This window comes from Giraffa tippelskirchi, chromosome 6 (genome assembly GCF_054371585.1).
Source record: "Giraffa tippelskirchi isolate mGirTip1 chromosome 6, T2T-mGirTip1v1.2.pri, whole genome shotgun sequence".
NCBI classification, from domain to species: domain Eukaryota; kingdom Metazoa; phylum Chordata; class Mammalia; order Artiodactyla; family Giraffidae; genus Giraffa; species Giraffa tippelskirchi.
The window spans coordinates 163363635-163391401 of record NC_137280.1 but is presented as its reverse complement, the minus strand read 5'-3'; the positions used below and the strand labels follow the sequence as shown (position 1 = coordinate 163391401).

At 41.1% G+C, this 27767-nt stretch overlaps 2 protein-coding genes and 2 long non-coding RNA genes across 28 annotated transcripts in view; 3 read left to right on the top strand and 1 right to left on the bottom strand.

Annotated features, from left to right (window-relative positions):
* ARB2A (ARB2 cotranscriptional regulator A) overlaps nt 1-27767 on the top strand; it is a 424113-nt gene that overhangs the window by 267122 nt on the left and 129224 nt on the right. For 2 of the 25 annotated variants that reach the window (XM_081498711.1, XM_081498708.1), the window contains one exon: nt 14770-15448. The exons of 22 other annotated variants lie outside the window; for them this stretch is intronic. In XM_081498711.1, the coding sequence (XP_081354837.1) occupies nt 14770-14996 (227 nt within the window). In that variant the 3' untranslated portion in view covers nt 14997-15448. Of the gene's footprint in view, nt 1-14769; nt 15467-27767 lie in introns of those variants that run through there. One more of the 25 variants, XM_081498721.1, reaches the window with a different exon arrangement.
* LOC145509597 (uncharacterized) lies at nt 2702-4480 on the top strand. Its single transcript, XR_014056230.1, has 2 exons — nt 2702-3735; nt 3941-4480. It is a non-coding gene; the product is annotated as an uncharacterized LOC145509597 (long non-coding RNA).
* LOC145509594 (uncharacterized) lies at nt 11348-13463 on the bottom strand. The gene is made up of 2 exons (XR_014056227.1): nt 12390-13463; nt 11348-12329 (listed from the first exon to the last, which is right to left on the bottom strand). It is a non-coding gene; the product is annotated as an uncharacterized LOC145509594 (long non-coding RNA).
* POU5F2 (POU domain class 5, transcription factor 2) lies at nt 21019-22338 on the top strand. The gene is given in 8 exon segments (XM_081498044.1): nt 21019-21095; nt 21366-21451; nt 21454-21643; nt 21645-21741; nt 21743-21964; nt 21967-22144; nt 22147-22223; nt 22225-22338. Coding segments are annotated over 8 exon segments (1041 nt in total).

Below are 27767 nucleotides of genomic sequence, written 5' to 3'. Positions count from 1 at the left end.
AATTAATACCTAAACTTGAACTGAGCTTCACTATTATTATAACTAAACTTTCCAGGTCTATCATTCAGGGTTCAGTGAGAGAAACAGACTAGCAAGAGATATATATGCTAGAGGGTGGGTGTGTGTGTGTACATGCGCATTAATTACAATATATCCTCTTTATTATCAGTGGTTATGTTTTGTGAAGCCTCTGAGAACCCTGAATCAGTGAATACTGAACCATTACTCCTAAGGAAAATGCAGGATTAGGTTTGGAAGCTTCTGGTCACAACATTTTCATCAACTGGTCAATGTATATAACTTTGTTTTATGAGTGTTTCTATTTGAAGACGCCTTATTTAATATATAGTAGACTCACTAACATTGAACTCATAGTCCACGGTACTAACTCATGCCTGAATAGGACTTACTTTCTCCATAAGATACATCACTGCCTTAACACTTCAGCATGATACTTGGACACCATTTCAGAGAACAAAATCATCAACAAAAACACAGCAATGTGAAAAACAAGGCACTAAATAGTCTGCAAAAAGGATAATTGTTTACAGTACAAAACTGGATCAAGAATTCAAAGCATGGCCTTGTTTGACCTTAGCAGAGCAACTCAAATGTTTTTTTACCACTTTCCACATGTGCATGTCCACAAATAACAAAACACCATGAGTCTTGATTACAAATAAATTTTAATAAGTAGGTGGATTCAGAAATACAGAATCCGCAAATAATGAGGATAGACTGTAGACAGTAAAGGGTTCATTACAGAGGTTTGACCTAGCACTGGATCAGATCTGACTGAGCAGTAGCTAGAATAATGTCAGCTTTACTTGTGATACCAGAGCTGAGTCTACTGAGTCTACACTTGTTAAGGGAAGATGTTATATAAAGGGGTGAAGAGCAGGAATGAGCTGGAACCCATAACCGTGAGCTGGAGCCCCCCGGGGATGGACTTCAAGCCACGCCAGTTCTTGTGGCTTCTGTCCGTGGTGGCATGGATTCCTGTAGAAGCCAGTGCCCTCTGTCATGAAGCTGACCACTGCCCTGTGCCGCCAAATGGAGCAGCAGATAAACAGTCTGTGTGAGCTTGAAACGGCGCCGCTTCGCTGTAACCCCCCAAATTTCTGACAGAAGTCTCCCTTTTGTACCAGCCTAAACGGAGACGTACAGTTTGAAAAGGAATTCTGGGAATCGTAGTTCAACCAAGCCAAAGTGCCTCACTGCAGAACCTCCACAGTTCACCGCTTGCCTCCTTGGCACTCATATACATCTCCTTAAACCAGACACTCTCCAAACGAAGACATTAAAGTAGTCTTGCTTCCACCTAACATGATATAACTATCTTAGGTACAACTGAATATGCACTAAAAGAGAGGATGCAATGCCCTTTTTTTGTCCTTGGTTGATGCTCATTCTCATCTTTGATATCCTGTAATTTAATACTGAGAGATAAACCCAATTACTATTGACATTGCTATTACTGTCTCTTACATGAGATGATAGGGAATAAGAGAGAAGTAAACAAAAAATATTTCCTATATATATTCATATCAAAATAGGAAATGCTCATAACCATTACATTCTTCGTTTTTTGCAACTGGTCGTGTAGCAGGTATGTATAACTACCTCATTCCATATCCTCTTTATTTTTAGCAAGCACTTCAATTGGTCATGATTTCTTGCCCAATGGGATGCCCTGTATCTTCATTCCTGAAGGGTGTGAGCCATTAGCAGTTCTGCAGGAGTTACATTACTGTAGTTTTCTGTTGACATTAATCACAGACAGTATTCAATTATTAACAGGTGTCCTAGAGGATTTCCTTCGTTGCAGACATACTCCTATTTACTGCCATTGCGTAGCAGCAACTCAGCTTTTCCTTAGTAATCAGGATTAGTCACCCTAGCCAATATGGTAGCACTCTCCATTGCTTGTTCATCCAGTGGTATAAGATAGCAGTTTCACTTTCAGTTCAGTGGAGTCATTGTTGTGATACCTTATGGAAGCATTCCTCCCTATGCAACCTTTAGACCAACAGAGCCTACAGTCATGGGAATGGGAAGCAATAGTTTTGCTAGTAGACACCAAGGGTATTGAAGAGAGAAGAGATGCCAGCCCCAGTTCTGCTCCTCATTCATAGATACGATATCAGAAACATCACAGGGCCCGTAACTGAGTGTTCAAAAAGTCATCCCGGCATTCTCTCCAGCCCGCTGCTTAAGGATAATGGGGAACGTGGTAAGACCTGTGACTGTTGGCAAACCTCAGGCCCTTTCTCATCCTCTTGCCTGCTTCTCCTGATGGAAGCCAGCTGCCACGTTGTGAGCACTCACGCAGAGGCCCACATGGCACAGAATCCATGTCTCTGGCCGAGAGCCAGCGCAGATCTAAAGTCTGCCAACAGCCACGTGAGTGACCCTGGAAGAGTATCTGCGCCTTGAGATGACACCAGCTTCAGCCAGCACTCTCACTGTGGCCTTGCGAGAAACCCTGAGCCAGGCATCCACCTAAGGCACCCTCAGATCCAGGCCCAGCAGAGGCTGGGACTGATAAACTTGTGTTATTGTCATAAACTGCGAATCTGGGGGGTGATTTGTTCCACAGCAGTAGGTAGCACAACAGGCTTAACTTCAACTCTGCTGGTCGTTCAAGACTAAGTGGAAAGAAACCTCAACATTTTTTGAGCCTCAAGCTTTGCTTCTCTGATACATTAGGATTTAAGAGCAACTCTTTGAAAAAAGGCACTCTAAAGCTCTGTAAAGACAATTCATTCCAACCCCTGCTCCTCCACTACCTCATTAGACTTTGCTGTACAATTTACCAGAGATAGATTTCCTCTTTATCACGTTCACTGGATCTTATACTAAGTCGTCAGCTCTTGTCTGAGCTTATACTTAAGCTTATACTATTCAGCTCTTCTCTGATCAAATTTTTCTTAGAACAGAGCTTGCTGCTTTCCATAACCTTCTATTTCTTGTGGGTTTTTATTCCAACAAATGTAACTTAAATCAGAAGGTGATTTCACATACACACCGCAGCATTTACAGTTATCGCCCATTTTTTGAAAGCTTCCTTTATGCCTCTTCACTTTTACAAAAGACCTGCGTTAGTACCTGTTTTCAGTAACAGAAAGAAAGCTAAAGAGGATTTTTGCTTTCAGGAAGAAAGGTGAAAGCAAAAAATAGCGTACAGCATTTGTTTTCACGGAGCCATCATAGAGGCAGCAAGTATCCTGAGCTTCAAGAGTGGGATCACCAAGGTCCTTCCCTGGGAACTATACTCCGAACCCCAGCATCATGTTGCCATAGTTGTGAACTGTGCCTGTGAGCATCTGTGCCTTACCTCAAATTATTTTGGGGCACCCATTAGCAAAATGTGCCCTAAGGTAGTCACTTCTTCACTTTACATCATTTGGACTTATGAAAGGTTTCACAGGAGTTACCCTACTTTCAGATAGTTGGAAGCACCTGTATCCATTTATTCCCCAAGTTCATTGAGCACTTATGTTCCAGGTACTGTTCTGGAAGCTGGGGACATAGCAGTGTCTCCAGCTATGCAGATAGTATAATATCCTGCTATGTCCCCAGGACATAGCAGATAGTTTGATGACTATCTTTCCCCCCCACCCCAAAAAGGGTTTTTTAAAAAATCTACTTCCAGGCCCTCTGCTGCTTTTGAACCTGGCATCAACCCTGCACGTGTGCTCAGTCATGTCTGACTCTGCGACCTCATAGACTGCAGTCCACCGGGCTCCTCTGTCCATGGGATTCTCCAGACAAGAGTACTAGAGGGGGTTGCAATTTCTTCCTCCAGGGATCCTCCCTGCCCAGGGACTGAACCCACATCTCCTGCATTGGCAGGCAGATTCCTTACCACTGAGCCATCTGGGAAGGTCAGTTCAGTCGCTCAGTCATGTCCGACTCTTTGCGATCCCATGGACTGCAGCAGGCCAGGCGTCCCTGTCCATCACCAACTCCCGGAGTTAACCAAACTCACGTCCATTGAGTCGGTGATGCCATCCAACGATCTCATTCTCTGTCGTCCCTTTCTCCTCCTGCCCTCAATCTTTCCCAGCATCAGGGTCTTTACAAATGAGTCAGCTCTTCGCATCAGGTGGCCAAAGTATTGGAGTTTCAGCTTCAACATCAGTCCTTCCAATGAACACCCAGGACTGATCTCCTTTAGGATGGACTGGTTGGATCTCCTTGCAGTCCAAGGGACTCTCAAGAGTCTTCTCCAACACCACAGTTCAAAAGCATCAATTCTTCGGCGCTCAGCTTTCTTTACAGTTCAACTCTCACATCCATACATGACTACTGGAAAAACCATAGCCTTGACAAGATGGACCTTTGTTGGCAAAGTACTGTCTCTGCTTTTTAATATGCTGTCTAGGTTGGTCATAACTTTCCTTCCAAGGAGTAACCATCTTTTAATTTCATGGCTGCAGTCACCATCTGCAGTGATCTTGGAGCCCAAAAAAATAAAGTCAGCCACTGTTTCCACTGTTTCCCCATCTAGGAAGACCAGGCATCAACATTAGGTTGCATCAAATGAGAGAAGAGTTAGGGCCAATACGCCCATCATTTTCCGTACCTACTTACAAAAGTTGAATGGATTTTCTGTCAAAATCAGCAGTTTTACTCAAAGAATCCTTAAAAAATGTTCAACATTTTTATGACATGATCAACATTATTATGACATGATAAAAGTGGAATTTTAAAGAAGACTAATTTAGTAAGTGAATGAAAGATAGGAGCAAGAAGCCAGCAGCAATAGACTCGGCAGGATGTGACAATAAAGCCAGTGTACATGGTTGATGGTGTGAACTGAAGCAGTGGCAGTGGGAACAGAGGAGATAGGAGAGCGATGATTCGGGAAGAATCTACACTCCTTGATGATAAATGGGTCGAATATGGAAGCTGTGGGGAGGGGGAAGACGATGATAAGCTCCAGTGAAAAGTAACTGAGATAATGAAAATGTCATTACCAGAAGTATCAGGGAGCTTGAGGGGGGAATCAGTTACGGGCAAGAAATGGTGAAATTGCTTTATGACCTACTTAATTGAGATAATGATAGTGGAGGTGATAAGTAGAAATGGCAAATGTTGTTTAAGCACCTTTGAAACACTTGAAATTCTCTGATTAATAATCCTATTACTGTACTTTAAAATGGTAAGATTATTTGAAGTTTTCAATGTGTACTGACCACAAGTTAATGATGGATGTCCACGCTATCCATTCAATTTAATGAAGCCTTTAGAAATCCCCCATATTTCTAACTTATGAAGTTTTATAGCAATATGCTTTTCATCTTTTGGCTAGAAGTTTCATGATCAAAGCAATGAAATTACCTGTAAAAATACATACTCATTTAATATTATATTTTTCCCTTTATTACTAAATATGTTTCCTTTTACCCAAAAAATAGACTTAATGTTCAAAGTAGCTCCATTTTATGAATTCTGTTTACCTATGCATATATATTTTAAAAACAGGTACAGTAAAATTTTTTAATTGTACTTAAAATATCACTGATAATTATTTTCAGTACAGTTATATTGTTTTTATTTTCCTTTTGAAAGCAAATGTACTTAACAACTCTACACTTAAGAATTGGCAGTAGTATATCTTATACTTAAAGTGAAGTCTAACTTTTCAGTTATTATAACATGTAGTGAATGATGGATATTTGAGGGATCTTGAATTCATGCCAAGTGACTGGTTCCCCCACTTTTTTATATCAATAGTATTTCTTACTAGTAAAAATAAGCCCATTGGAAACATTGTTATTCAAAGAAACAAACAGTTTATAGGATATATGTTTATTGTATAGCCCACATTTTAGTTATTTATGTTTGTTATAAAATGACAACAGCAAATATCTCAATTATCATATATAAATATTATGAAATGTTACAATGACAATTTTTTAACATCTGGAGGGATAGTTTAAGTTCTTTAAGAGGAAGGTACTGTGAAAATGTAATATAGCTATATATTTTCATTAGTCACTTTAGAATTCAAGATTGTCATTTATTTAAAAACAATTGATTATTTCATTCCTGTAGGAATGGAAAAAGCATTTGCAGAAATATCTTCCCTTCCATTCTCCTGTCTCCATTCTTATTTTTAAACAGCAAATAACTTAGTTATTCATGTTTTCCTGTGTTCTCTGTGACATTGATAAGGGTCACGAAACCATAGTCACAGAAAGATAGAAAATATAATGAAGCAATCAAAAGGAAGATTAATAGTCAAAAAGACAAATATTCAGTAGTACACAGAAATCAGGAAACAAAGCTAAAAGAAACTAAGGTAGCAGTAAAAGATGAAATTAGAAATGATCTTATATGGTGTGTTGCTTGCCAAAAATAGCTAATATAATTTTTGACTGTGCATGCGGAGACATTCTTCCAGGTGAAAGGAAAGCAAAGCATAAATATTTGAAAGCAGACAGGGTTACAGAGCACGGTATCTCCTGACTTCTTACAAGTCTAGACACAGCTTGCTTCAGCTGGCCCATGACTGACAGGCCACTCTTTGCCAGGTGGTTCTAACTGGACCTCAGCATAAGAAAATACTGCTGCCCAAGCCTGCGTACTTTCAGCTCCCTCTGAGTGTGCTCCCCTCCTGCCTCTGTGGGCACCTACTTTCCACCCCCATGATTCATTCATCAAGAATTCACCACAGACCAAGCATCGCTCCAGGTGCCAGGGACACAGCAGTGAATTACAGTAGATAATAGTCCTGACATGGAGCGTACATTCTAATAGGAAAGACAAACAGTAATAAAAGGATAAATAGAGTATATATATTAGATGGGCTTCCCAGGTGGCGCAATGGTAAAGAATCTGCCTGCCAGTACAGGAGACACAGGTTCCATCCCTGGGTTGTGAAGATCCCCTGGAGAAGGAAATGACAACCCATTCCAGTACTTTTGCCTGGAGAATTCCACGGACAGAGGAGCCTGGCGGGCTGCAGTCCATGGGGTCACAAAGAGTTGGACACAGCTGAGTGACCGAGCACACACATATATGTTAAATGGTGATCGTTGGTAGGAGGAATAGAAAAGAACAAGAAAAGACCTGCAGTGTGTGTACGTGGAGGGGAAGATTTGAATTGTTAGGAAGGTGGCCAGGCACGGCCTCTTTGAGAAGATGACACTTCTAGGACATTCCTTCCAGTCCTGATCTTCTACCATTCCTCACTGATAAAGACAGTGCATATTTTCCTGTCTATTTAATAACTTTAGAGATCCTTTTCCTAGACTTTGGGGTATCTACATAGCTCTGAAATCATTGCTCGTATACCCTCACAGCAGTCTCTTGTTCTGAGTTCTTGAAAGCCTGACCTTCTCATCAGGTCCCTTTCCCAGTCCTCTAAGGTTAACCATAAAGCACACTTATCAGGAAGTTATTAAAGTTATCCCACTCTTCCTTAAGCAGTGCATACAGAAAGGTATAACATCTGTATGGCATTCTGGGGGTTGACAGACAATGGTCATCCTCCTGACCAACCTCACCCCTGAAGGGTGAAAGGATCAGTATTTTCCCACACCTGTGAGCCTTTTGTGCCAGGCACACAGGATGGAAAGCTTTTTACCACCTACCATTAAGGAAATACCTGAACCCAGATTCATTAAAACTGTATGGTCTAGATGTCTGATTCTTGTCCATGTATTCCCTCCACAAACTTGTCTCCTTCTCATTTGTTCTCACCCTTGTCATGGCTTGAGATAGCCTTTATTTATTATTTCAGCTTACTTAGAACAGTAGATGTAAACCTAGGTACCTCAAAATGTAGAAAGATAACAGTATAAATGGTAAAAAAGGGAAGAAGAAGTAAAGAGTGAGGGGGAAAGAACCATAGTGGATGTCTTAAGAGATTAGAATTAAACTTGAAGACTTACTGTATTTAGATGATGCTGTCTTATTCTAGCTGTAGAAGGGGACCATTAATAACATGTCATACCCCATTTCTCTACTGGAACAGGATGTGGGAAATTAGCAATTTCTGGGTGAATTTGAACTGTCGAAAACCTGCTAAAGGAACCCTAATTTTTCTTTGCTTAAATGATCCAGACTATTTACACTGACTAAAATTACAGAATATTTGCTAAATATTCACTTCACTTTATTGCCGAAAGTACGTCTTGAGGAAATGACACTAAGGAGTTCTGTCTTGTCTTTGTTAGGGACTGATCACTTCCTTCTGAAGACAGCAATGAAAAGTCAACCGTAGTTGTTTCTAGAATGTGGTATTGTTCCAAACGTGTAGATGCATTGAGTTATCTAATATGTTTTTAGACAGCTCAAATTAAGTAGGTTATTGAAAATCTATACTTTGACTTGTAAACTGACTTGAAGATTCAAGACATATTAGCACATATGGTACTGTTCCACTTTTGACTACTTGTACTGCTCAAGAATTCTAGCACTCTGCTTCCTTTTATTCAAAGGATATACATTCTAATTCTTTAAGTGATGTTTTCATTAACTAAATAGCACTTTCAGGCAGTTTTTGTTCTTTACTGTAGAATTTGCCTTATAGCTGTTATTCATAGGTTGGTTTCCCTATTCATTGTTCTGTGCTACCGTGTAATTATTAGTTAATATTAGGGATGAGTGTTCTAAAAGTTGACCCTAGAAATTCTTGTGTTTTCAGTGAATCATTCATTGTAATTAGCTGAAATCTGGAACTTTGAGAAAATAACTGATTAGTGAATCATTTAAAATAGTCTATCTAAATGTACAAATATATATATATATATACACACACAATCAGGTCCAATATTATCCTGCGGTTTTGGCTTTTTCAGTTTTCAAGTAATCACAGTGAATATAAGTAGTCTCACTCCAGAAATCTCACTTTAAAAAAAAAAATTAAAAATAGCCACCATGTTTTTTTACAGCTTTCTGAACCAATTTGTGAAAAATTCATCAAAGAATCTGGCAGTAAAGGTGACAACTCTCCTTTTACTGAGCTAACTTTTCCCTTAAAAGAAAAAAGATTTTAAGTAATTATTTTGGAATGCTTGTGGATAAATAACCAAATAATATGCATTTATATCTGTACCTGGAAACTGTGTAAGTTGTGAGTTAATCTGTGAGAGACACTATTTTTACAGTGCCCGCAACAGTACCTCACGGGTCTTAGTCCTATGTCCCCTAGTTGTTGGAAAAGTAGGTTGGGACCAGTGATGCCTAAGACGAGAAATCTTCATCCTTTCACCATGTGTTAAGCATTGATGCCCCCTCCATGGCTGGCTGTGTTTCTCCTGTCCTCTTTTTCTCCTCTCCTCTGTCATCTGTCTGGGTCACTGCTCCGCATGGTCGCCCTGGGTCTGCATATCACCTCTGACTCTCCCTCTGTCATCCGGTTTAGTCTCCGTGGGGGCCTCTTATAATTTCTGTCATCTGTGTCTCCCTGGCTTCAGTCTCCCCCACCCAGAGACTCTTTGTCCTCAGCCTGTGGAATCGCATCTCTCCCAGCCCGCCGTCTCTGCCTGCCCCTTCCTGACCTGAGCGTTTTTCCCAGGTCCGCTGCCCTTCACCTTCTCTTTGACCAACCATGTGATAAGTCCCTCCCATCTCCACCCTTCCTGCCTGCCTGCTCTGTCTTGTCACAGACAGACATCAAGTCACCAGCAATAAACCTGTCTCCTGGCAGAAATACCACCCCCCCCAAACACACTCCTTCAGAGAAACTACATTGCTTTCTAGTAGTGATTCAGAACTTCAAAATTAAATGTTCTCTGTTACTGAAAAGAAAAGAAAATTCAAAGTCAACGTTAGGCACCGGAGATTGGTCAAAAAAGCCTAAGATGTTCTATGTTATCAGCACTTTAAATCAGGGGTATATTTTTTTAATGTTTTTGTTTCATCATAGTTCCTAAACTATAGTCCTTCTTTAAAGGAAAATAGTCCTATTTAATGAAAAATCTTTGAAAGATAATTTGATCAGGGACTCCAGATTTAGGCATTAACACTGATTTAACTGATACATGATGTCTAAATATTCTTTGAGAATTGGTTCTAGTATTTCTACCCTTATTATCTCTATCATAATGTCCCCTTCAACCATACATATTTCACCCCAAGTATTTAATATGTTCTACCAATTGAGACATCATGTACCAGCTAGTTTATGCATGTTTTAAATAATCTTATGATACAACCCTTGACAAAATTCAGTTGTTTTACATGATTTCTTAATTTCTAAAGTATTACAGAAGTTACTTGTTTAAAATTGGAGCAAATAAACGTATACTTCATTTTAAACTTTGTTTATAGCGATGATCTTTAAAAATGAGACTTGTGTAAGAGATGATAAATTGAAATTTTCTAATAACCTTCTAAAATCAATAGTGGCTTAGAGATTCTTTTGGTTTTAGCTAGTTTCAGACATTTTAAAAGAACAAAGTGAATTTTTTATTTTAAATAAATTGTCTTCAAAGAAATTTAGAGTCTAAATGGAACCACACCTTTCCTGCTTACTTTCTAGAAGTAATTAAATTTAAAATAAGGCATTGTTAATTTAAGGCCACAGATACAAACGGTTAAACAGATGTGGGAAAGCTATTTGTGGAACTACATGATGTGTGGGTTGAATTTTATAATAAAAAGTATAGTTTTCCATAACCATTATAGTTTAGATTTTTAGAGCACTTCTCTTTTTAAGTATTAATCCCTCAGCATTATTTGGTTTTGCTTTTCTTCAGAAATATTATCAAGCATACAAAATCAATATAGGCAACAAAACTTAAATTTTAGAAAATCCAAACTTAATTTTTTTTACCAATTAATTTGTTATTGATTTACTTATTTCCCCCTAAAATTAGAGCCTAATTCCATGTCTTACTTCAAATATGAGTTATTCTTGGTTCTCTTGGGGTAAGAAACTAACTGTAAATATTTATTCCTTAATTCTGCAAAGATTTTTTGCGTACTTAATGGGTATTCAGCACTGGTCTAGACTCTCAAGATTGCTGCATATGACTTTTGCCCCTCAAGGAACTCATAGTCTCCTAGAAAAAAAAAGCATTTTGCTCACTGCAGGGATTCTTGTTGTTCCTAATCAGAGGTGGTTCACTGACACCCTCCTTTATTAAATGGTAAGCCCACTACTATCTAAGACCTACAGCATCTTTTCAAAGTGTCTGTCTTTCTTCCCTGCTACTATGAGACCTTGGCTTTGGCTCTGTGTTTCAAATGGATGTGTTATTTGTCATTTCAAAATTCTTTAGTGGTAGTGTCAGCATTTATGAAGAAGAGCTTTGGATTTCACATGTCTGTGAGAAATTTGTATTCTCCCAGATGTGTGGAGAATTAATTCTATTTCATGGCCAAATGAAGTCATACTATCTATAAAGTGAAGATCATACTAGTACAGTCTCATTGGGGTGAAGATCCACAGTCACACTGTCTATAATGTGAGGATCATACTAGTACAGTCTCATTGGGGTGAAGATCTACAGTCACACTGTCTATAAAGTGAAGATCATACTAGTACATCTCATTGGGGTGAAGATCTACAGTCACACTGTCTATAATGTGAGGATCATACTAGTACAGTCTCATTGGGGTGAAGATCCACAGTCACACTGTCTATAATGTGAGGATCATACTAGTACAGTCTCATTGGGGTGAAGATCCACAGTCACACTGTCTATAATGTGAGGATCATACTAGTACAGTCTCATTGGGGTGAAGATCCACAGTCACACTGTCTATAAAGTGAGGATCATACTAGTACAGTCTCATTGGGGTGAAGATCCACAGTCACACTGTCTATGAAGTGAGGATCATACTAGTACAGTCTCATTGGGGTGAAGATCCACAGTCACACTGTCTATAAAGTGAAGATCATACTAGTACAGTCTCATTGGGGTGAAGATCCACAGTCACACTGTCTATAATGTGAGGATCATACTAGTACAGTCTCATTGGGGTGAAGATCCACAGTCACACTGTCTGTAATGTGAGGATCATACTAGTACAGTCTCATTGGGGTGAAGATCCACAGTCACAGTGTCTATAATGTGAGGATCATACTAGTACAGTCTCATTGGGGTGAAGATCTACAGTCACACTGTCTATAAAGTGAAGATCATACTAGTACAGTCTCATTGGGGTGAAGATCCACAGTCACACTGTCTATAATGTGAGGATCATACTAGTACAGTCTCATTGGGGTGAAGATCTACAGTCACACTGTCTATAAAGTGAAGATCATACTAGTACAGTCTCATTGGGGTGAAGATCCACAGTCACACTGTCTATAATGTGAGGATCATACTAGTACAGTCTCACTGGGGTGAAGATCCACAGTCACGCTGTCTATAAAGTGAAGATCATACTAGTACAGTCTCATTGGGGTGAAGATCTACAGTCACACTGTCTATAATGTGAGGATCATACTAGTACAGTCTCATTGGGGTGAAGATCCACAGTTACACTGTCTATAAAGTGAGGATCATACTAGTACAGTCTCATTGGGGTGAAGATCCACAGTCACGCTGTCTATAACATGAGGATCATACTAGTACAGTCTCATTGGGGTGAAGATCTACAGTCATACTGTATAATGTGAAGATCATACTAGTACAGTCTCATCGGGTTATGGTCAAAATTAAGTAAGATAATCTTTCCAGGACTGTTAAAATAGTACCTGACACGTAGTCACGACTCAATGAATACATGATGTCCTCACTTCGCATGATTTGAATACACACAAATTTCAGTTACCATAGTTTAGTGAAATAACACCAAACCCCCAAAATAAGGTTCAGAATTTTAGTTACCATAATCTATTAACTATTAATAACTGCATTAAATACAAATATTAATGGAAATAACAGATGCACGTCATGGTCCATTCCCAGTCATATCACTTTTTTAAAAAACTCTGTCACTAACTGAGCACTGCGTATCTGTTATTCAGTACATACACAGTAGCACTATCTGTATTTACAAAAACGGATGGTCAGAAGAGAGATCCAGCCAACAGAGATGAAAGTGAAGCAAAGACATAAAATGCTGGAAGTGCAATTGGAAAGCACTGTGACGAGAAGGTGAAGATGTCCCAGAGGAAGTGATACTGGCAGAGAAACACTTCACATCAAATGAACCCTCAGAGATATTTCATGACATTGGAAGAGTGAAGGATAAAATGTTGGAAGCTGCTCCACACTCGGATGTGACAGTTCGCCAAGGCACAGAAAAGATTTGCTTGAATTGTATCATAAGTTAGATGACAAGGAAGAAAGCAGTATTGAGACTTACAAACTACTCTTAGTAAGTTTTTTACAAAGAAATAAAGTATCTTAATTGTCAGTGTTTTAATGTTTTTGAGATGCAATGTACTAAGTACAATGTCTTACTCTTTCTTTTTTAGTCCCCTACCCTAATGATTTTTAGCTGACAGGAAGAGGATTTTTAGTGTTATGACCCAAAAAAAAAAAAAAAAATTCAAAGATTATGCAACAACCGCAGTTTTTTTTTTTTTCATTGATTATTATGATTACTTTGCCTAGTTTCAGCTTATCTGGTCCTCGGTGTAGTCCCACAATACTGTGCAAAAGCAAGAACTTCCTGTTGTTGTTAGAAATGATTTTATCCAACAATCAAGTACAATAGTTTTAGAAAAGTTGTTCTTTATTTTCCAGTATCTGAGAACTAAAACTTTCTGTCATCGCTCTTCTGCTCCCATCCTTCTGTTTCCCAGGTTATCTAGGTCCTGATTCTGGTCGTGTCTCACCATCCCAGCACACCCTATACACAAGCACAGTCTTTAAACTCCTCCATTTTCCTACTCTTCAGCATTCTCCCTATTTCTTCATTCTTCTAATTTATTTAAATTTCACACTGACCCTTTCCCTTTCATTCTCCTCCCTGCGAGGTACTCTGTTCTATAGTGTCCCTGAAAGCCCATCAGTTCTTTAACACTGTCCTCCTTTTAGACCGTACCTGCCCTAGAACATATCCTTATGAGAAGCGTCTATAAATTCACTGGTGTCTTCTTTGTGCTTCATCTGCGTTTGTGTCAATCATAAAAGACAAAAGTCTTTCTTGAATTTAAATTATAAGAAATTCTACCACTCTGTTTGGTTTCTTAGAGAGAGTTCAGGGACATTCACAGAGAGGCCCTGAGCTTACGATGGTAATGGCACCAAAGTCAATCAATTTGTAATCTCCTTAACAAAAAGAAATTCTCACAGCACCTAAAAGAGTTGCGTCCTGTAAACAAATTCTGTTCTACTTCTCGTTCACTTCTCTGAGCCCCTGTCACATCTTGAATTACTGGTTTCATTGTTCATAAGCCGTCATTTCCATTAGGTGTGTTTTACTGTGCAGTGTAATAGAAAATTTTTTCTCTAAACAAGTTGTGTGCGTGCTTAGTCACTTCAGTCGTGTTCACCCCTCTGCTACACCATGAACCATAGCCCACTAGGCTCCTCTGTCCATGGGATTTTCCCAACAAGGATACTGGAGTGGGTTGCCATGCCCTTCTCCAAGGGATCTTCCTGACTCAGGAGTAGAACCCACGTCTCGTGCGTCTCCTGCAATGCAGGCAGATTCTTCACCACTGAGTCACTGGGGAAACCCTAAACCAGTTGTGTATCTCTTACTTAAAAGTGTAAGCAGAGTACAAATTTGAATGCAGAAGACGGTGGCTGCACCCTGACTAGAATAATCAATGTAAGAACATCCTTAAAGCCTTTCTTCTGTAACAGTGGCATCCTCAGCTGAAAAGTTTGTTTAAATCCTTCTCAGCACAACAGGAACCTGGAAACTTGACCTGCTTGTGTCTGTCTTTGAGTATCCCTGCCTCATCCCCGCAACGCCCTCGGCTCGGCCCTGCTCAGCTCAGCCGCTCTTCCTGCCTTCTACAGTGTTTTAAATTCTTCGAGACTTCAGGGGAGGCTACAGGGTTTTTATACTTAATACTCTTAGAGCACAGAAAGTCCAGAGCTCACGAATACCACAGATCTACAGAATAAAATGGAACGTTTTTTTTTCTCCCTATACACTAAATCTCTTTGTAGTCTCTGACTGCGTGGTTGTGTCATATTTGTGTCATGAACCGTTACTTCTAAGCCGCAGTTTTATCACAACAGACTTATTTTTTACAATACCAAAAAGAACAGCAACAAAATGAAGTAAAACAACAACAACAACAACAAAAAGTCCTTCATCTTAATCAGAAATTAAGAAAATCAAGGAAATTCTATGTTGGCAACCCACTGCATTCTAGTTTTTCTCTATGTGTTTTATAAGAGTAGAAGTATCTTGTTACCCACAAATCGCTGTCCTTTCACCCTTGATCCTGTCCTCTCTTATCTCCTTTGTAAAACAGTGCTGTCATTACCCATTTTGTGAATGTATCTCATAGAGTAAATAAATGAAGTAAATAAGTTTATCTCATAGAGAATAAATGATTCTTTCCAGTGACTACATTGGGTATGATTAACCCTTTTTCCACGTTGTTACAGCTTCGTGTTCTCTCTGTGGGTGCCTTACCTTCACGCATCTGTTTTTCTTAACTGCCTGACTCATCTCCCATGTCTCACTTTGTCTGACATAGTATCTGCTTGAAAATCCACATAGAGAATTGACGGGTTAGTCGCTGCAGTGTACTTTGAGGTAGTTTCAGTGAACTAAACTGTGATGTGTGGCGGTAACTCTCTCTCTCTGTAAGGTGGCAGGCGTCTCTCCTTACTGGACAGCTGTTCGTTCTCCTGGGTGTCTGACTTTACTTCCTGCGTCCAGAGAGGGACTTCCCAGAGACTGGTCTCTGGATATTGTCTCCTGCCTTTGCCTTTTGTCTCCTTAACTAATGGGGCTTCCCAGGTGGCGCTAGTGGTCAAGAACCTGCCTGCTGGTGCAAGAGATGTAAGAGATGCAGGTTCAATCCCTGGGTTGGGGAGATCCTCTGGAGAAGGGCATGGCAACCCACTCCAGTATTGCCTGGAGAATCCCATGGACAGAGGAGCCTGGCGGGCTACAGTCCATGGGGTCACAAAGAGTTGGACATGACTGAAGCAACTTGGCACACACACACTCACTCCTTGACTAATGTCATTCTTGGGAACCTAAACTTGCCCTTCTGCTGACAGTGCCTTCATACACTGATGCCTGATCAATGCACAGTTATTAGGATACCTACAGAATGGGAAAAACTATAAAACTGGCACCCTCTAGTCTGCCTGGCCCTCTCTGTCTGACTTGTACGTTATTCTTAGATCTTCTGATGTGCTCTGTTGATGTAATTACATTCAAGAAGTATGTTTTGGAGCCTCTGCTAGAGCGGTGAAACTCCTCACATATTCTTGAGCAAAGGCCTGTCCTCCGTCTGGAGTATGAGCAGCTCTGGGGCTGATGAATTTGGAGAGATGCCGAAGCAAGGATCACCTTCCTAGTTCACAAGACAGCTGCTCAACAGGATGACACCGGTCAAATCCAGACCTCCCTCACATCCAGGTGCTTTGAGGCACTTACCATCCCTGGAGTGCTGTGGATCGCTCATGTATTAGCACGTATGTTTGGCACATAAGTACAAAATAAATGTCCTTTGGGAGGTTCCATATCTCCTGGGTGGGAGCTAAGACAGGAAACTCCAGCCGACTTTTTTAAAACAGCCAGTGTATCTGAGTGGAAAGGCACCAAGTTCAAGGAGGAGAGCGCTGAGTTCCCTGTGGTCCTGAATGTATGGGCAAAGTGTTTCAAGAGATGAAATGTGAACTGAGACCTACAAGGATGTGCTTTGTCTCCACTATTTTTTTATTTTTTTGCTTCTTACCATTAATGACCTTGGAAGTTGGCTTTGGCCCTCTTAGAATAGAAGCTATTTAAAAGGGGGCTTCCCCAGTTGTTTAGTGGGTAAAGAACCCGCCTGCCAATGCAGGAGACACAGGAGATGCGGGTTCAATCCCTGGGTCAGGAAGATCCCCTGGAGGAGGAAAGGGCAACCCGCTCCAGTAATCTTGCCTGGAAAATGCCATGGACAGAAGAGCCTGGCAGACTACAGTCCAAAGAGTCACAAAGAGACATGACTGAGCAGGAACATAAGAGGAACTTAAAAACGCAAATACTGATATTTTGTGTATTTCGCTTAAAACTTAAATTTCTCTTCATTCCAAAGATCCTAACAATAGAAACGTGTTAACTCTCTTTGGGCAAGTCTTTGACTGTCCTGCTCTCCTGACGATTTCTCTTCTCCTCCATTTAGATTATAAATACACGAGGCCTGGGACCATGTGTTTCTTATCCTTGCTTTATAATTCCCCATGGATGAGACTAGCCTGATTCTTACATTGTAATCTAATCACTTACTCAGAGGTCTTGGTGTTTGTTGAAGGTGATGGATTAGCCTCTCAAGCACCCCAGCCCAAACAGTGGCTGGTTGTCTTGGGCATTCCCATCATCTGCCTTCCATGATCTCTATTTTTGTTCCAACCAAATACGCTCCTGCTTTTTCCCCCTGATCACCCCCTTTCTATAGCACATTGAATATACTTTTAAGGAGACGTCAAGACTTCTTTTAAGAATATGAGTGTTTAATTGTAGCAGCACATATGCATAAACAAGGAGACAGGCACAATGGCAGATGAAGACCAAGTAAGAAAAAGCCTTGAGCATACCCAAGTGAATTTAAAAACCCATCAGGTTCATATTGCCTTACTTTTTAATTTAGTAAATGTTTGTAGCTACTATGTTTTAACTCAGTTAATATAATGAAGCTTTCCTCAAATTAGATTGGACTCATTTTTTCCAATTCACTAAAAACATTTTTATTCAACTATTGTTTTCAGACAAATTATGAACTATTTCCCTGTGGTTTTCTTTCGCAAATGGGCTGCTTTCACTATATGCGTCTTAATTTATATAATTGTTCTTTGATTGTCTTTGTGTTCCGCCTTTCATTGTATTTAGCAGACACTTGTTGCTTTGTAATTTTGAAAAAAAACAGCATGTAGGTATACTTGGAAAGAATAGGTATCAGTGAAATTTTGTGTACTGCAAACTGTTTTCCATGAACTATCATCTCGAAACATAAGTCAAGGCAACTAAGGAAGTCTTGTCATCGTTAGTGCTGCAGAGATCCATTTAACATTAAACATATCTCTTGACTTCCCACTTTGTGCCAGGTACAGTTCCAAGTGCTGAGAATCTATAAATAAGCCAGACAGACAAGGACCTTGCTCTTCACCAGCGTACATTCTAGCCAGGATTGTACCAGAGATGCAGGCATTAAACAAATAACCAAATACACAGCCTGCAGAGATGGCAGTTGATTTCTTGGTTCTTTTTCCCTCTCCTATGGCTTCAAGGCTGTATCTACAACCTCATTTTCTGTAGTGAATTTAGCCTCACAGGACTAATACTCGATTTACATAAGGGCCTTGTTCTAGTACAGGAGAGAAAGGACGGAGAGGCACCCGGCAGGGACAAGTTTCTCCTTGTTAAACTGAAACTAGATGTGCGTCACTCTCAGAATTGTGGAAGTGAGGATTCCCTCACTCACTCAGCAAGCATTTATTGAGCAGTGTATCAACCGGGGTTCTATTATGTTCCAGACTTTATAACACCTACATGTACACCCTTAAGTACCTAGTGAGAAAGTCAGAAACATGAAAATACATAATTACTGATAAATGTCATAGTAAAGAACATATACTGAGTACCTGGAGGGGACCACAAAAGCAGTAACTAACTCTGCCTGGGGGAAATCCTCACCATAAAGTGTCCTCTAAACTGTGACTTAAAGATGGACTGGAAATACAGCACGCTTCATTTATTCAGGAAATGTTTACTGCGCCAAGCACAGCTGTGGGCCGTGTAGACGCAGCAGTGAGCCAGACAAAGCGCCTGCTCTCTTGGCAGCAGAGAGACAAACAATATACAGGAGGATAAATAAGTATGTATTAGGTAGCAATGCTTGCTGATATGAAAAGAAAAGTGTGTCAGCAAAGGGAGCAGAGAGTGAAAGGGGTGCCGTTTTACAAAGGGTGGTCCGGGAGGTCGTCTCTGATGAGATGGCGTTTGAGCAGAATCGTGAACGATATAAGGGAATGAGAACGGCAGGCAGGAAGCTGTTTCTGAGAGAAGGGGAGGCGTGACGAAAAGCGTGATAGCCACGAAAAGCATGTCCTCTCTATTACAAAGTGAAATTTGCTCACTGAGCGTGGATGGAATAGGATGGGGTGCAGAGAGCTTGGGGGAGTGTGGTGGACGAGACTGGGAAAGGAAGAGAGGAAAACACTGGGTTCCAGACTCAGGAATCTGAATCCCCACCACGTTGATCAGGGAAAAAGGGGCTAGGTTTTGGGGGCGGGGGATGGAAAAGAGAGAGAAAAAAAATGACATGATTGGATTTTTTTTTTCATTTAGTTGGATTTGGGGGAAATTAGCACAGGTATGAAAGATTAACTTGAAAGGAGATGCAGAAGAAGCCAACTATAAGGTTACTGTGATATTGCAAGTGAGGAATTATGTGACCTAAATTAAAACAGTAAGGGTGAAGCTAGAGAGGAGATGGTAGAGTTCAACTGTTTTAGGAGGCCCACCACGGGATATCTGAGGCCCTCATGCCCTCCAGAGGATGAGAAAGGTCGAGAACAATTCCTGGGTTTCAGTTTGTGTGACTGAGTGGGTGGCAATGCCGTCCACCAGCTCAAGGAGACCTGGAGGAGAGGCAGGCTTAGAACTGCATATAAAGAATTGGATTGAGGGCAATGGAGATTGTGTGTGTGCGTGTGTTAAGTCTCTTCAGTCGTGTCTGACTCGTTGCAACCCTGCCGTTCACCAGGCTTCTCTGTCCATGGGATTTTCCAGACAAGAACACTGGAGTGGGTTGCCATGCCCTCCTCCAGGGGATCTTCCCGACCCAGGGAATCAAACCTGCTGTCTCTTGCCTCTCCTGCCTTGGCAGGAGAGTTCTTTACCACTAGCGCCACCTGGGAAGCCAGTGGGGATTGCAGCCTGGAAATTAAATTAGGGCCAGACTATAGATTTGCCTGTTACTAGAATCCCAGGGATGGCAGAGCCTGGTGGGCTGCCGTCTATGGGGTCGCACAGAATCAGACACGACTGAAACGACTTAGCAGCAGCAGCAGCAGTGTTTCATGGAAATTTAAAACAGAGGTGCTAGAAGAGTAGTCAGCATTATCAGATACCGTAGAGAAATTTAATAAGATGAAGACTTTTAAAAGGCCGTCACATTGGACAGTTGGAAGGTCACTGATGACTTCATCAAGAGCGGTATCAGTAGATGTGAGTTAGGACAGAACTTCCTCGTGGTTGAGTTGGAGAGCGAACGGGTCCGAGGCTGCGACTGTCCAGCCAAGATCACTCTTCTCTCTCCTTTCCCAGAGCTCCTCCTTGGAAGCTGAGGTCTCATCTTCTCTTCCACCTCCCTCCTTAAGCTTTCTCCAACCAGGGCCTCGGAGCTGGGACCGTGGTGGAGGGACAAATATTCTAAGATCCTTGGGTCTCTAATGGGAGAGGGGAATCTGATGTTGGTGAGCAAGGTATTGTGAAGAGTGTCACAGGACCACAAGTGGGACCAGCCCAGAGACCTGTCTCCAGAGGGGAGGAAGGTGAAACATGTAGGTCTCTATGTACGTGGAAACTCTGGACCAGGGGGCCGAGGCAGGATGGGGAACAAAGGCCTGGAAGGACTGCTGAGTCAAGCATGGAATTAGCCAGGAGATTTAGGCCCCGGTGAGAGAGTGGCATCTGACAAAGTGTGGGGGTGGAGAACAGAATCTGACAGTAAAATGATGTTCACTGGAGATTCAGGGAGGGATGCTTCATTTTCTTAGAGCACAGGGACTTGGCAGCGCTTGTGATCATGAAGATAGCAGGGAGCAGACAGTTAATGAATTAAGGGGTAGCATAGAGATACTTAACTAGTATTTGTGGAGCCAAAAAATGGTCATTCAGATATTGTGGTGGAAAGGGACTGGATACCAGGCTTCTAAAGAACTGAAAGTAATTGCCTAGGCTCCCTTTAGGGAAAGGATGGGGGCAGAGATTAAGGGATCCCAGACGGCTTGGAGCTGCAGAGCCCAGGAGAGAGACTCGCACTTCGGAGCAAGGTGGAAGTAAAGTTCAGGATAGGGGGCCCCTCCCTTAACCGTGGGGACCGAGGAATCATCTGCAAGATCTAGATTTCCTGCCATTTCCCATACACATCCTGGGCCTCAGCTTCTCCCGCCCGCACTGCCCATCTCAGCCCACTAGGTGACAAGGCTCCAGGGCAAGGCTGTGGCTTGTTTGGAAGCCTCGAGTTCCTGCCAGACTCCCTGCTCTGGAGCGGTCTTACGTCCATGGCCAGAGACACAGGCCCTCAAACTTTCCCATGGCAGCCAGTGGGGGGGACAGGCTCCAGGGGACCAGTGCAGGGGCCACATTGACACCCCGATCTGGTTGAGTGCCCAGGCGGGCCCCACCAGGTGATGGTCCTGCCGGGGGTCAGGCCGGGGATGTGCCCAGGTCCTGATAGATGGGGGCTTCCTCCAGCACCCCTGCCGTTCGAATTCCTGGGCGGGATGGTGCCCTGTGGACCTCAGATCGGAGCTGGCGAGATGGGGGCCTGGTTCCCAAGCCCATCTGGGAGCACGGGCACCCTCCCCGGGCCCTACATGGTCCCCGGCAGTGCCTCCGGATGCCAACGGTGCCAGAAAATCTCTGGCCACAGAGAAAAAGATGGAGCAGCTGGCCAAGGAGCTGAGGCGGAAGAGGAAAGACTCTGGGGTACCTGCAGGCCAATGTGGGGTTCGCCGTGGGGGCTCTGTTCAGAAATGTGCTGAGCCAGATGACCACCTGCCACTTCGAGGCACAGCCGCTGAGCCTCGCAAACACGTGGAAGCTGCGGCTGCTGCTGAAAATGTGGCTGGAGCAAAGTAGGTGCTGAGAACCTGTGGGCTTCTGCAAAATGGAGATGATCCTGCAGCAGGCTCGAAAATGCAGAGACGGGCATGCAGAGAGAGACGCGTCAGAAACAGCCTGGAGAAACCCTCACTGCAGTGCCCGAAGCCCGCACCCCTGCAGATCATCGCAGGGCAGCTCCCACTGCAGAAGGACAGGGTCCGTGTTTAGGTCTATAACTGGAGCAAGATGGGCGGTCGGCCAAGCTCTGATTTCTCCCCACTGCCGGGCCTCCGTTCCCAGGGAGACCAGTGTGCTTTTCCCTGACGTCAGGACTCCATTTTGGCTCCCCCCTCCCACTATGGGGGACCCTACTTTACACATTCGTACCGCTCTGCACCATTCCCCGTGGGAGGAACCCTCCTCTCCACCCCAACCACCATCCTGCGCCTCCCCAGTCTTTCCAGCTGAGGGGCCCGCATTGCTGGTCAGGGTCAGCCTGGGGAAACGGGTCTCTGGGGTTCATTTCAAGGCGTTTAGCGTGAAGTGCTCCATCAGTTGTCTGAAAAAAAACAATACATAAGAATACATAAGGGAGGGGAATGGGAGCTATTTAGAAAAATTGAGAAAGATGAGGTTGCTGCTTTTTGTTTTTCCCTGGCCTTGGCTTTAAGGTACATTACAAACATAGATGAATTTGGATTTTGTTTCTCTCTTTTACACTAATTGAAAAGTAATTGTGTCTCTTATTTCTAGTGGTTATCAGTAAGCATATTCTTATGAATACAACATATTAAGCGAAAAGCTCAAGTCACAGAAGACTATGTCATGTATCATTTCTAGCAAAACCAAGCAGAACTTTGAGTAAACAGAGTCCAGGATAATCGTTGCCTCCAGGGGAAGGTTTGAGGACGCGATAGGAAAACAGTACCCAGAGCCTGCCCAGAGCCCGTGATGAAACACAGAAGGTGGCTTGTTCTCCCCGCTTTCTTGAAAGATGTGGATTTTTTTTCTAATTCACGTTGCAGCTACGTTTGGTTTATTCCCTGGGAATTCCCCTTATTTTCTTTTGAGCTCAGAAGTGCTTTTTAGAGGATATTTGTGGTAGTTGATCCCACACTCCCTGGTGGCTTTTTCAATGGTACATCTTAAATCACCTCTGTACATATGTGTGTTTTCTTCAGATGGTGATGGTAGCCTTCAGTGCATTTTCAGCGGGGACCATGACTCTGTGTAGATCTACAATTTTAGAATTTAAGAAACACCTTCCCATTGGCCACTTATTTTTAAGAGTTTTCCCTTGAAAACTAGTAGGTAATTCCTGCTTTTCTTTGAGTCTGTATTTTCTGGATGTCTCTAGCTCCGTACAATAAAAAAATACTCTGAATCACTTCTTACATAAGTCTTTTGAATCCATACCAAATAATGTATTGAGTATTGTTTTTATGCTTTTAGCAATCCTTGGCACTTTAGATTCCTATCATAAAAATCAATCTCTCCCTTCCCTAGAAGTTTTCCTACCTCTTGTCTAAGAAAACTTGAGATGTTAGGAGATCCTTCCTTAGTCCAAAACATTATCCTGCTCTTAAAGTAGCATCTAACTGTTTTCTGTAATTGCATATTTTAAAAATGTATGAACTATGCATCATTGTTTATTATACTAACTGTGTCCTAAGGATTTATTTTTTAGAATAACCACTTTTATTTATGAGTTTCTTCTAGAAATAGTCTTTCTTATTAAAAGTACTAGTTTCCTTGGCAGAATTCATTTATGAAGTCCTTTTAGGTGCAAAATTGTATTATCTATGTAGAAAAATGTTTTTACAATGAAAACTACAATTGCATTCCAATAAAATCCTAGTGGAATATGGAAATATTACTTGACAGAGTGATTCTAAACTGAAAAACTGAAACGTGGAAAAAGAATTTTTGAAAGTAAGAAGTTAGGACCTTTTCTTACCAGATGTTATGAAACTACAATAATTTGAACAGTGCTGTGGTCGTGATGAACAAAATAACAGAAGCAAGTATTTAGCAAGTCCACCTGTGGTAGTGTAAATTGGTACAACCTTCATAAAAGAATATTGAGTAATTCATATGGGAAGTGTTTAAAATGTGCTTTCCCTTTGGTCTATCATTTCAAATGTTAAGACTGTTTATAAAAAAATATTGTTACATGTATGTAAAAATGTAGTGATAAAGGTGGTCATCACAGCATTTTTTTAAAAATTTTAACAACAAAAATTAAAAACAACTTAATGTTCAACAGAGAGTTAAGTAAAAAAGGAACACCGTATATGGTGAAAATTGACAAGCAGTTCAGAGAAGATTATTAAATGAGGCAGAATAGTTTGTTAAACTCTATGATGTCATTCTTTTATTTTTTACAGAAAAAAGTATATTAATACATACAAACAAACAGGGAAATATAATAGATGTTACCGGTGATTTTTTTAAAAAATTTGCTGTATATATTGTACAATTTAAAAATCCAGGGAATATTTCTAAATGAAGATTCCAGAAAATCTAGGATTCCTAAAAATATTCATTCTTCTAGTCTTTCTTTCTCATTATAAAGCAGTATTTTAGAATAATAAATCTGGCCTTTTCATTCTTACTCAGTTTATAGTTTCTGTAAAGAAAAGGAAGGTAATTCTCTAAAGGATGGATTATTGGAACATATCAGTTAGAAAGGCATTGCTAAAAAATTAGACTCTTTTTAATCAGATGCCCATTAATGTTAAAGAACGGTAGTGTAGCTCAGTGAGTGAAGATGCCTGCCATATGTCTGTTTTCCTGTACAACATGGTAATTTACAATTACAATTAGTGTGTTTATATACCTCGGTGTAGTTAACCTATATTTAGAATATAAGCCCAAATCATTTTCATGTTTCTGAATGTTTACTTTGCAATTTTAAAAAACATTTGAAAATATCAAAATCCTGAGTATCACAGTAGAATTCTCCCTACTTGTCATGTTTGAAGAAGCCAAATGAGATCTATGGACTGTTAGATTTGAAGGCAGGGTCAGTTCCTGTGATTATAGCCCCAGCCAATTGAAAGATGATCTGTCATGAAGTAAATCTACCCCTATACCCAGTAAAATGATAAAACAAGGTATCAGCGTTATCATGATTACAGTCAGTGAAGAGAAGTGTGACAAGAAGCTTTGGGAGACTGTGCGGTTTACCAAAGGGGCTTCCTCCAGAAAACAACCTAGCAGGCTGGTATGTCGGGCTGCTGGTCTACCACCTCCCTCTTTAGCTATGAGCCGTGCTGCGATTTCTGCCAGTGGCAAAATCAGCTGCTTTGGCATTGAACTTGAGCTTCTTAGGTTTCCTTCACCCAGCTTCCAACAAATTCTAAATACAAACCAGCTTTACTTATCGCTATTGATTCTTCTATTGACTGCCTGCCAAAGACTGTGTTCAGAAAAGGAAAAATTGAGGCCTTCCATTGATTTAAAATCAATGTTCTCTTCTAAATCTATGCAACCTGTTTAACATATCATTTCTTCTTTTCCAAAGGAGTTACTATGCTGTTTAATAATTAGTCCTCTTCTTCCTTCTTTTAGAATTCAGTGCATTGGTCAGGGAGGTGGATAAGCTGTGTTAAGTTGCATGGTTGTCTTGGAATGGATGATAATGCCCCTGAAACAGCTGTAAAACTTTGGATATTATTGACTGAGTAGTGGGAAAATCTTATTATATGCCGCTTTATTGAAAGAGAATTTGTTTTAATATATCACATATTAGTTTGCTCGGGCTGCCGTAACACAGTACTGCAGCTTGGGTGGCTTAAAAAATAGAAATTATCTTTTTCATGGTTCTGGATGCTAGAAGTCTGAAATCAAAGTGTTGCAGAGTTGCTTCCTCCTGGGGGCTCTGAAGGAAGGGTCTCTGTTTCAGGCTCGCAGATGGCCACCTTCTCCCTGTCTCTTCACATTGTCTCCCCTGTGTACATATCTGAGTCCAGATTTCCTCCTCTTAGAAGGACACCAGTCATTAGATTAGGGCTACCTTTCTGACCTCATTTTAACTTAAATATCTTTGTAAAGATCCTATCTTTAAATAAGGTCATGTTTGGGGGCACTGGGAATTAGAACTTCAACACAGAAATTTTTATGGGGTGCAATTCAGCTCATAACACCAGCCTAATTAAAATTTCAGCGAGATTCAGTTATTCGTTAATGTAAACATTAAACAAACGTGATGACAACTCGTGGTAAATATGATGAGGTGTCAGGTATCGGGGGTCTTCAGGCTGACTTAGATTCAGAGTTATAGTTCTCTTGTTACATGCGTATTGCCTCTGATAAAAATCAACTGTTAACAAATATTCTCAGCCAGAGGAAGTATGGTCCCATAGCTAAGGCATAGTTTGGAAGACAGGCTTTTCTGGGTTCGAATCTCAGCTCAGTAACCTACCATCTCTTGCTTGAAATGACTTACTTCTTTCAGCTTCAGTGTCTCATCTGTGAAATAATGTCTAGCAATCCACAGGGTCAGAGAGTTGATAAACAGATAAAATTAGGTCATGTAAAAAGAAACCTCTAGGAATTCCCTTAAACAGTAGACACCCAATAATTTTTCTCTTCATTGTGTTTTCACTGTCCCTCATCTGGGATTTTTTTATAGCTCATAAATCACTCTTTTGCATCTTAGGAAATTTTACGCAGTAAGTGCTCATTGACTGTTAGCCAAAACTAAAGAAATGAAAGAACAAAAAAAGTAAAGACTGCCATTTCAGTTGCTAGAAAACTTACTATCTGATATTGGGAAATGACTTTTGGAATTGTAATAATTGGAAGGCAGTTACAACGTTTGCTTCCTTAGCTGTCAACTGACAACTAGGTAAGAGCAGATTTTGATTTGAAGGATTTAAATAGAGACTGTCTGAAACCCGATATAATGTTGTGTAATTGAAAGGAATCATCTCTGAAGTTGTTTCCAGCCTCTAATAATTACATGAGTCTCCATAAGCAAGCACAAAACAGCACACTGCAGATTAACTGTGTCCACAAGGATACAGAGTACAGGAATGGACAAAGGGGGCGACACTGTTCCCCATACTGTGGTGCCCACTGGAACCTTTCCTTCCTGGTCTCCTGCTCTTATTGCAATTGTCTCTCCCAAACGCAAGCCTAGTCCTGCCTTTATTCATATTATTTCTTCACTGAGCACTCACTAGTGTTTGTGACCAAAACCTACTATATTAGTTTGCTAGGGCTGCCATAATAAAGTACCACAGACTGAGTAGCTTAGAGAACAGAAATTTATTGGCTCACAGTTCTGGAGAGTGCTGTGCAAGGTTAAGGTATGGGCAGGATCAGTTCTTTCTGGGGCTAAGTCTTGGATATGTCCCTGGTCTCTCCCCTTGGCTTTTTTTTTTTTTAATTAGTTTATTTATCTATTTTTTAACTTTACAATATTGTATTGGTTTTGCCATACATTGCCATGAATCCACCATGGGTGTACATATGTTCCCCTTCCAGAACCCCCTCCCACCTCCCTCCCCATCTCATCCCTCCGGGTCATCCCGGTGCACCAGCCCCGAGCACCCTGTATCATGCATCAAACCTGGACTGGCAATTCGTTGCACTTGGCTTTTAGGTGACCATCTTCTCTTTACTATCTTTATGTTGTCTTTCCTCTATGCATTTTTGTGTGTTCAACTTTCCCCCTTTTATAAGGACACCAGTCACATTGGATTAGAGCCCACCCTAATGACCTCAATTATAACTTCTTTACTTGTGTAAAGACCTTGTCTCCAACTAATGTCAAATTCTAAGGTATTGGGGGTTAGGACTTCAAGATATAAATTAGGAGGGAAGCCCAGTTCAACCCGTAACACCTACCACTCCTGATAAAAAATATAAGGTGTGAGTTTGGAAGAGGG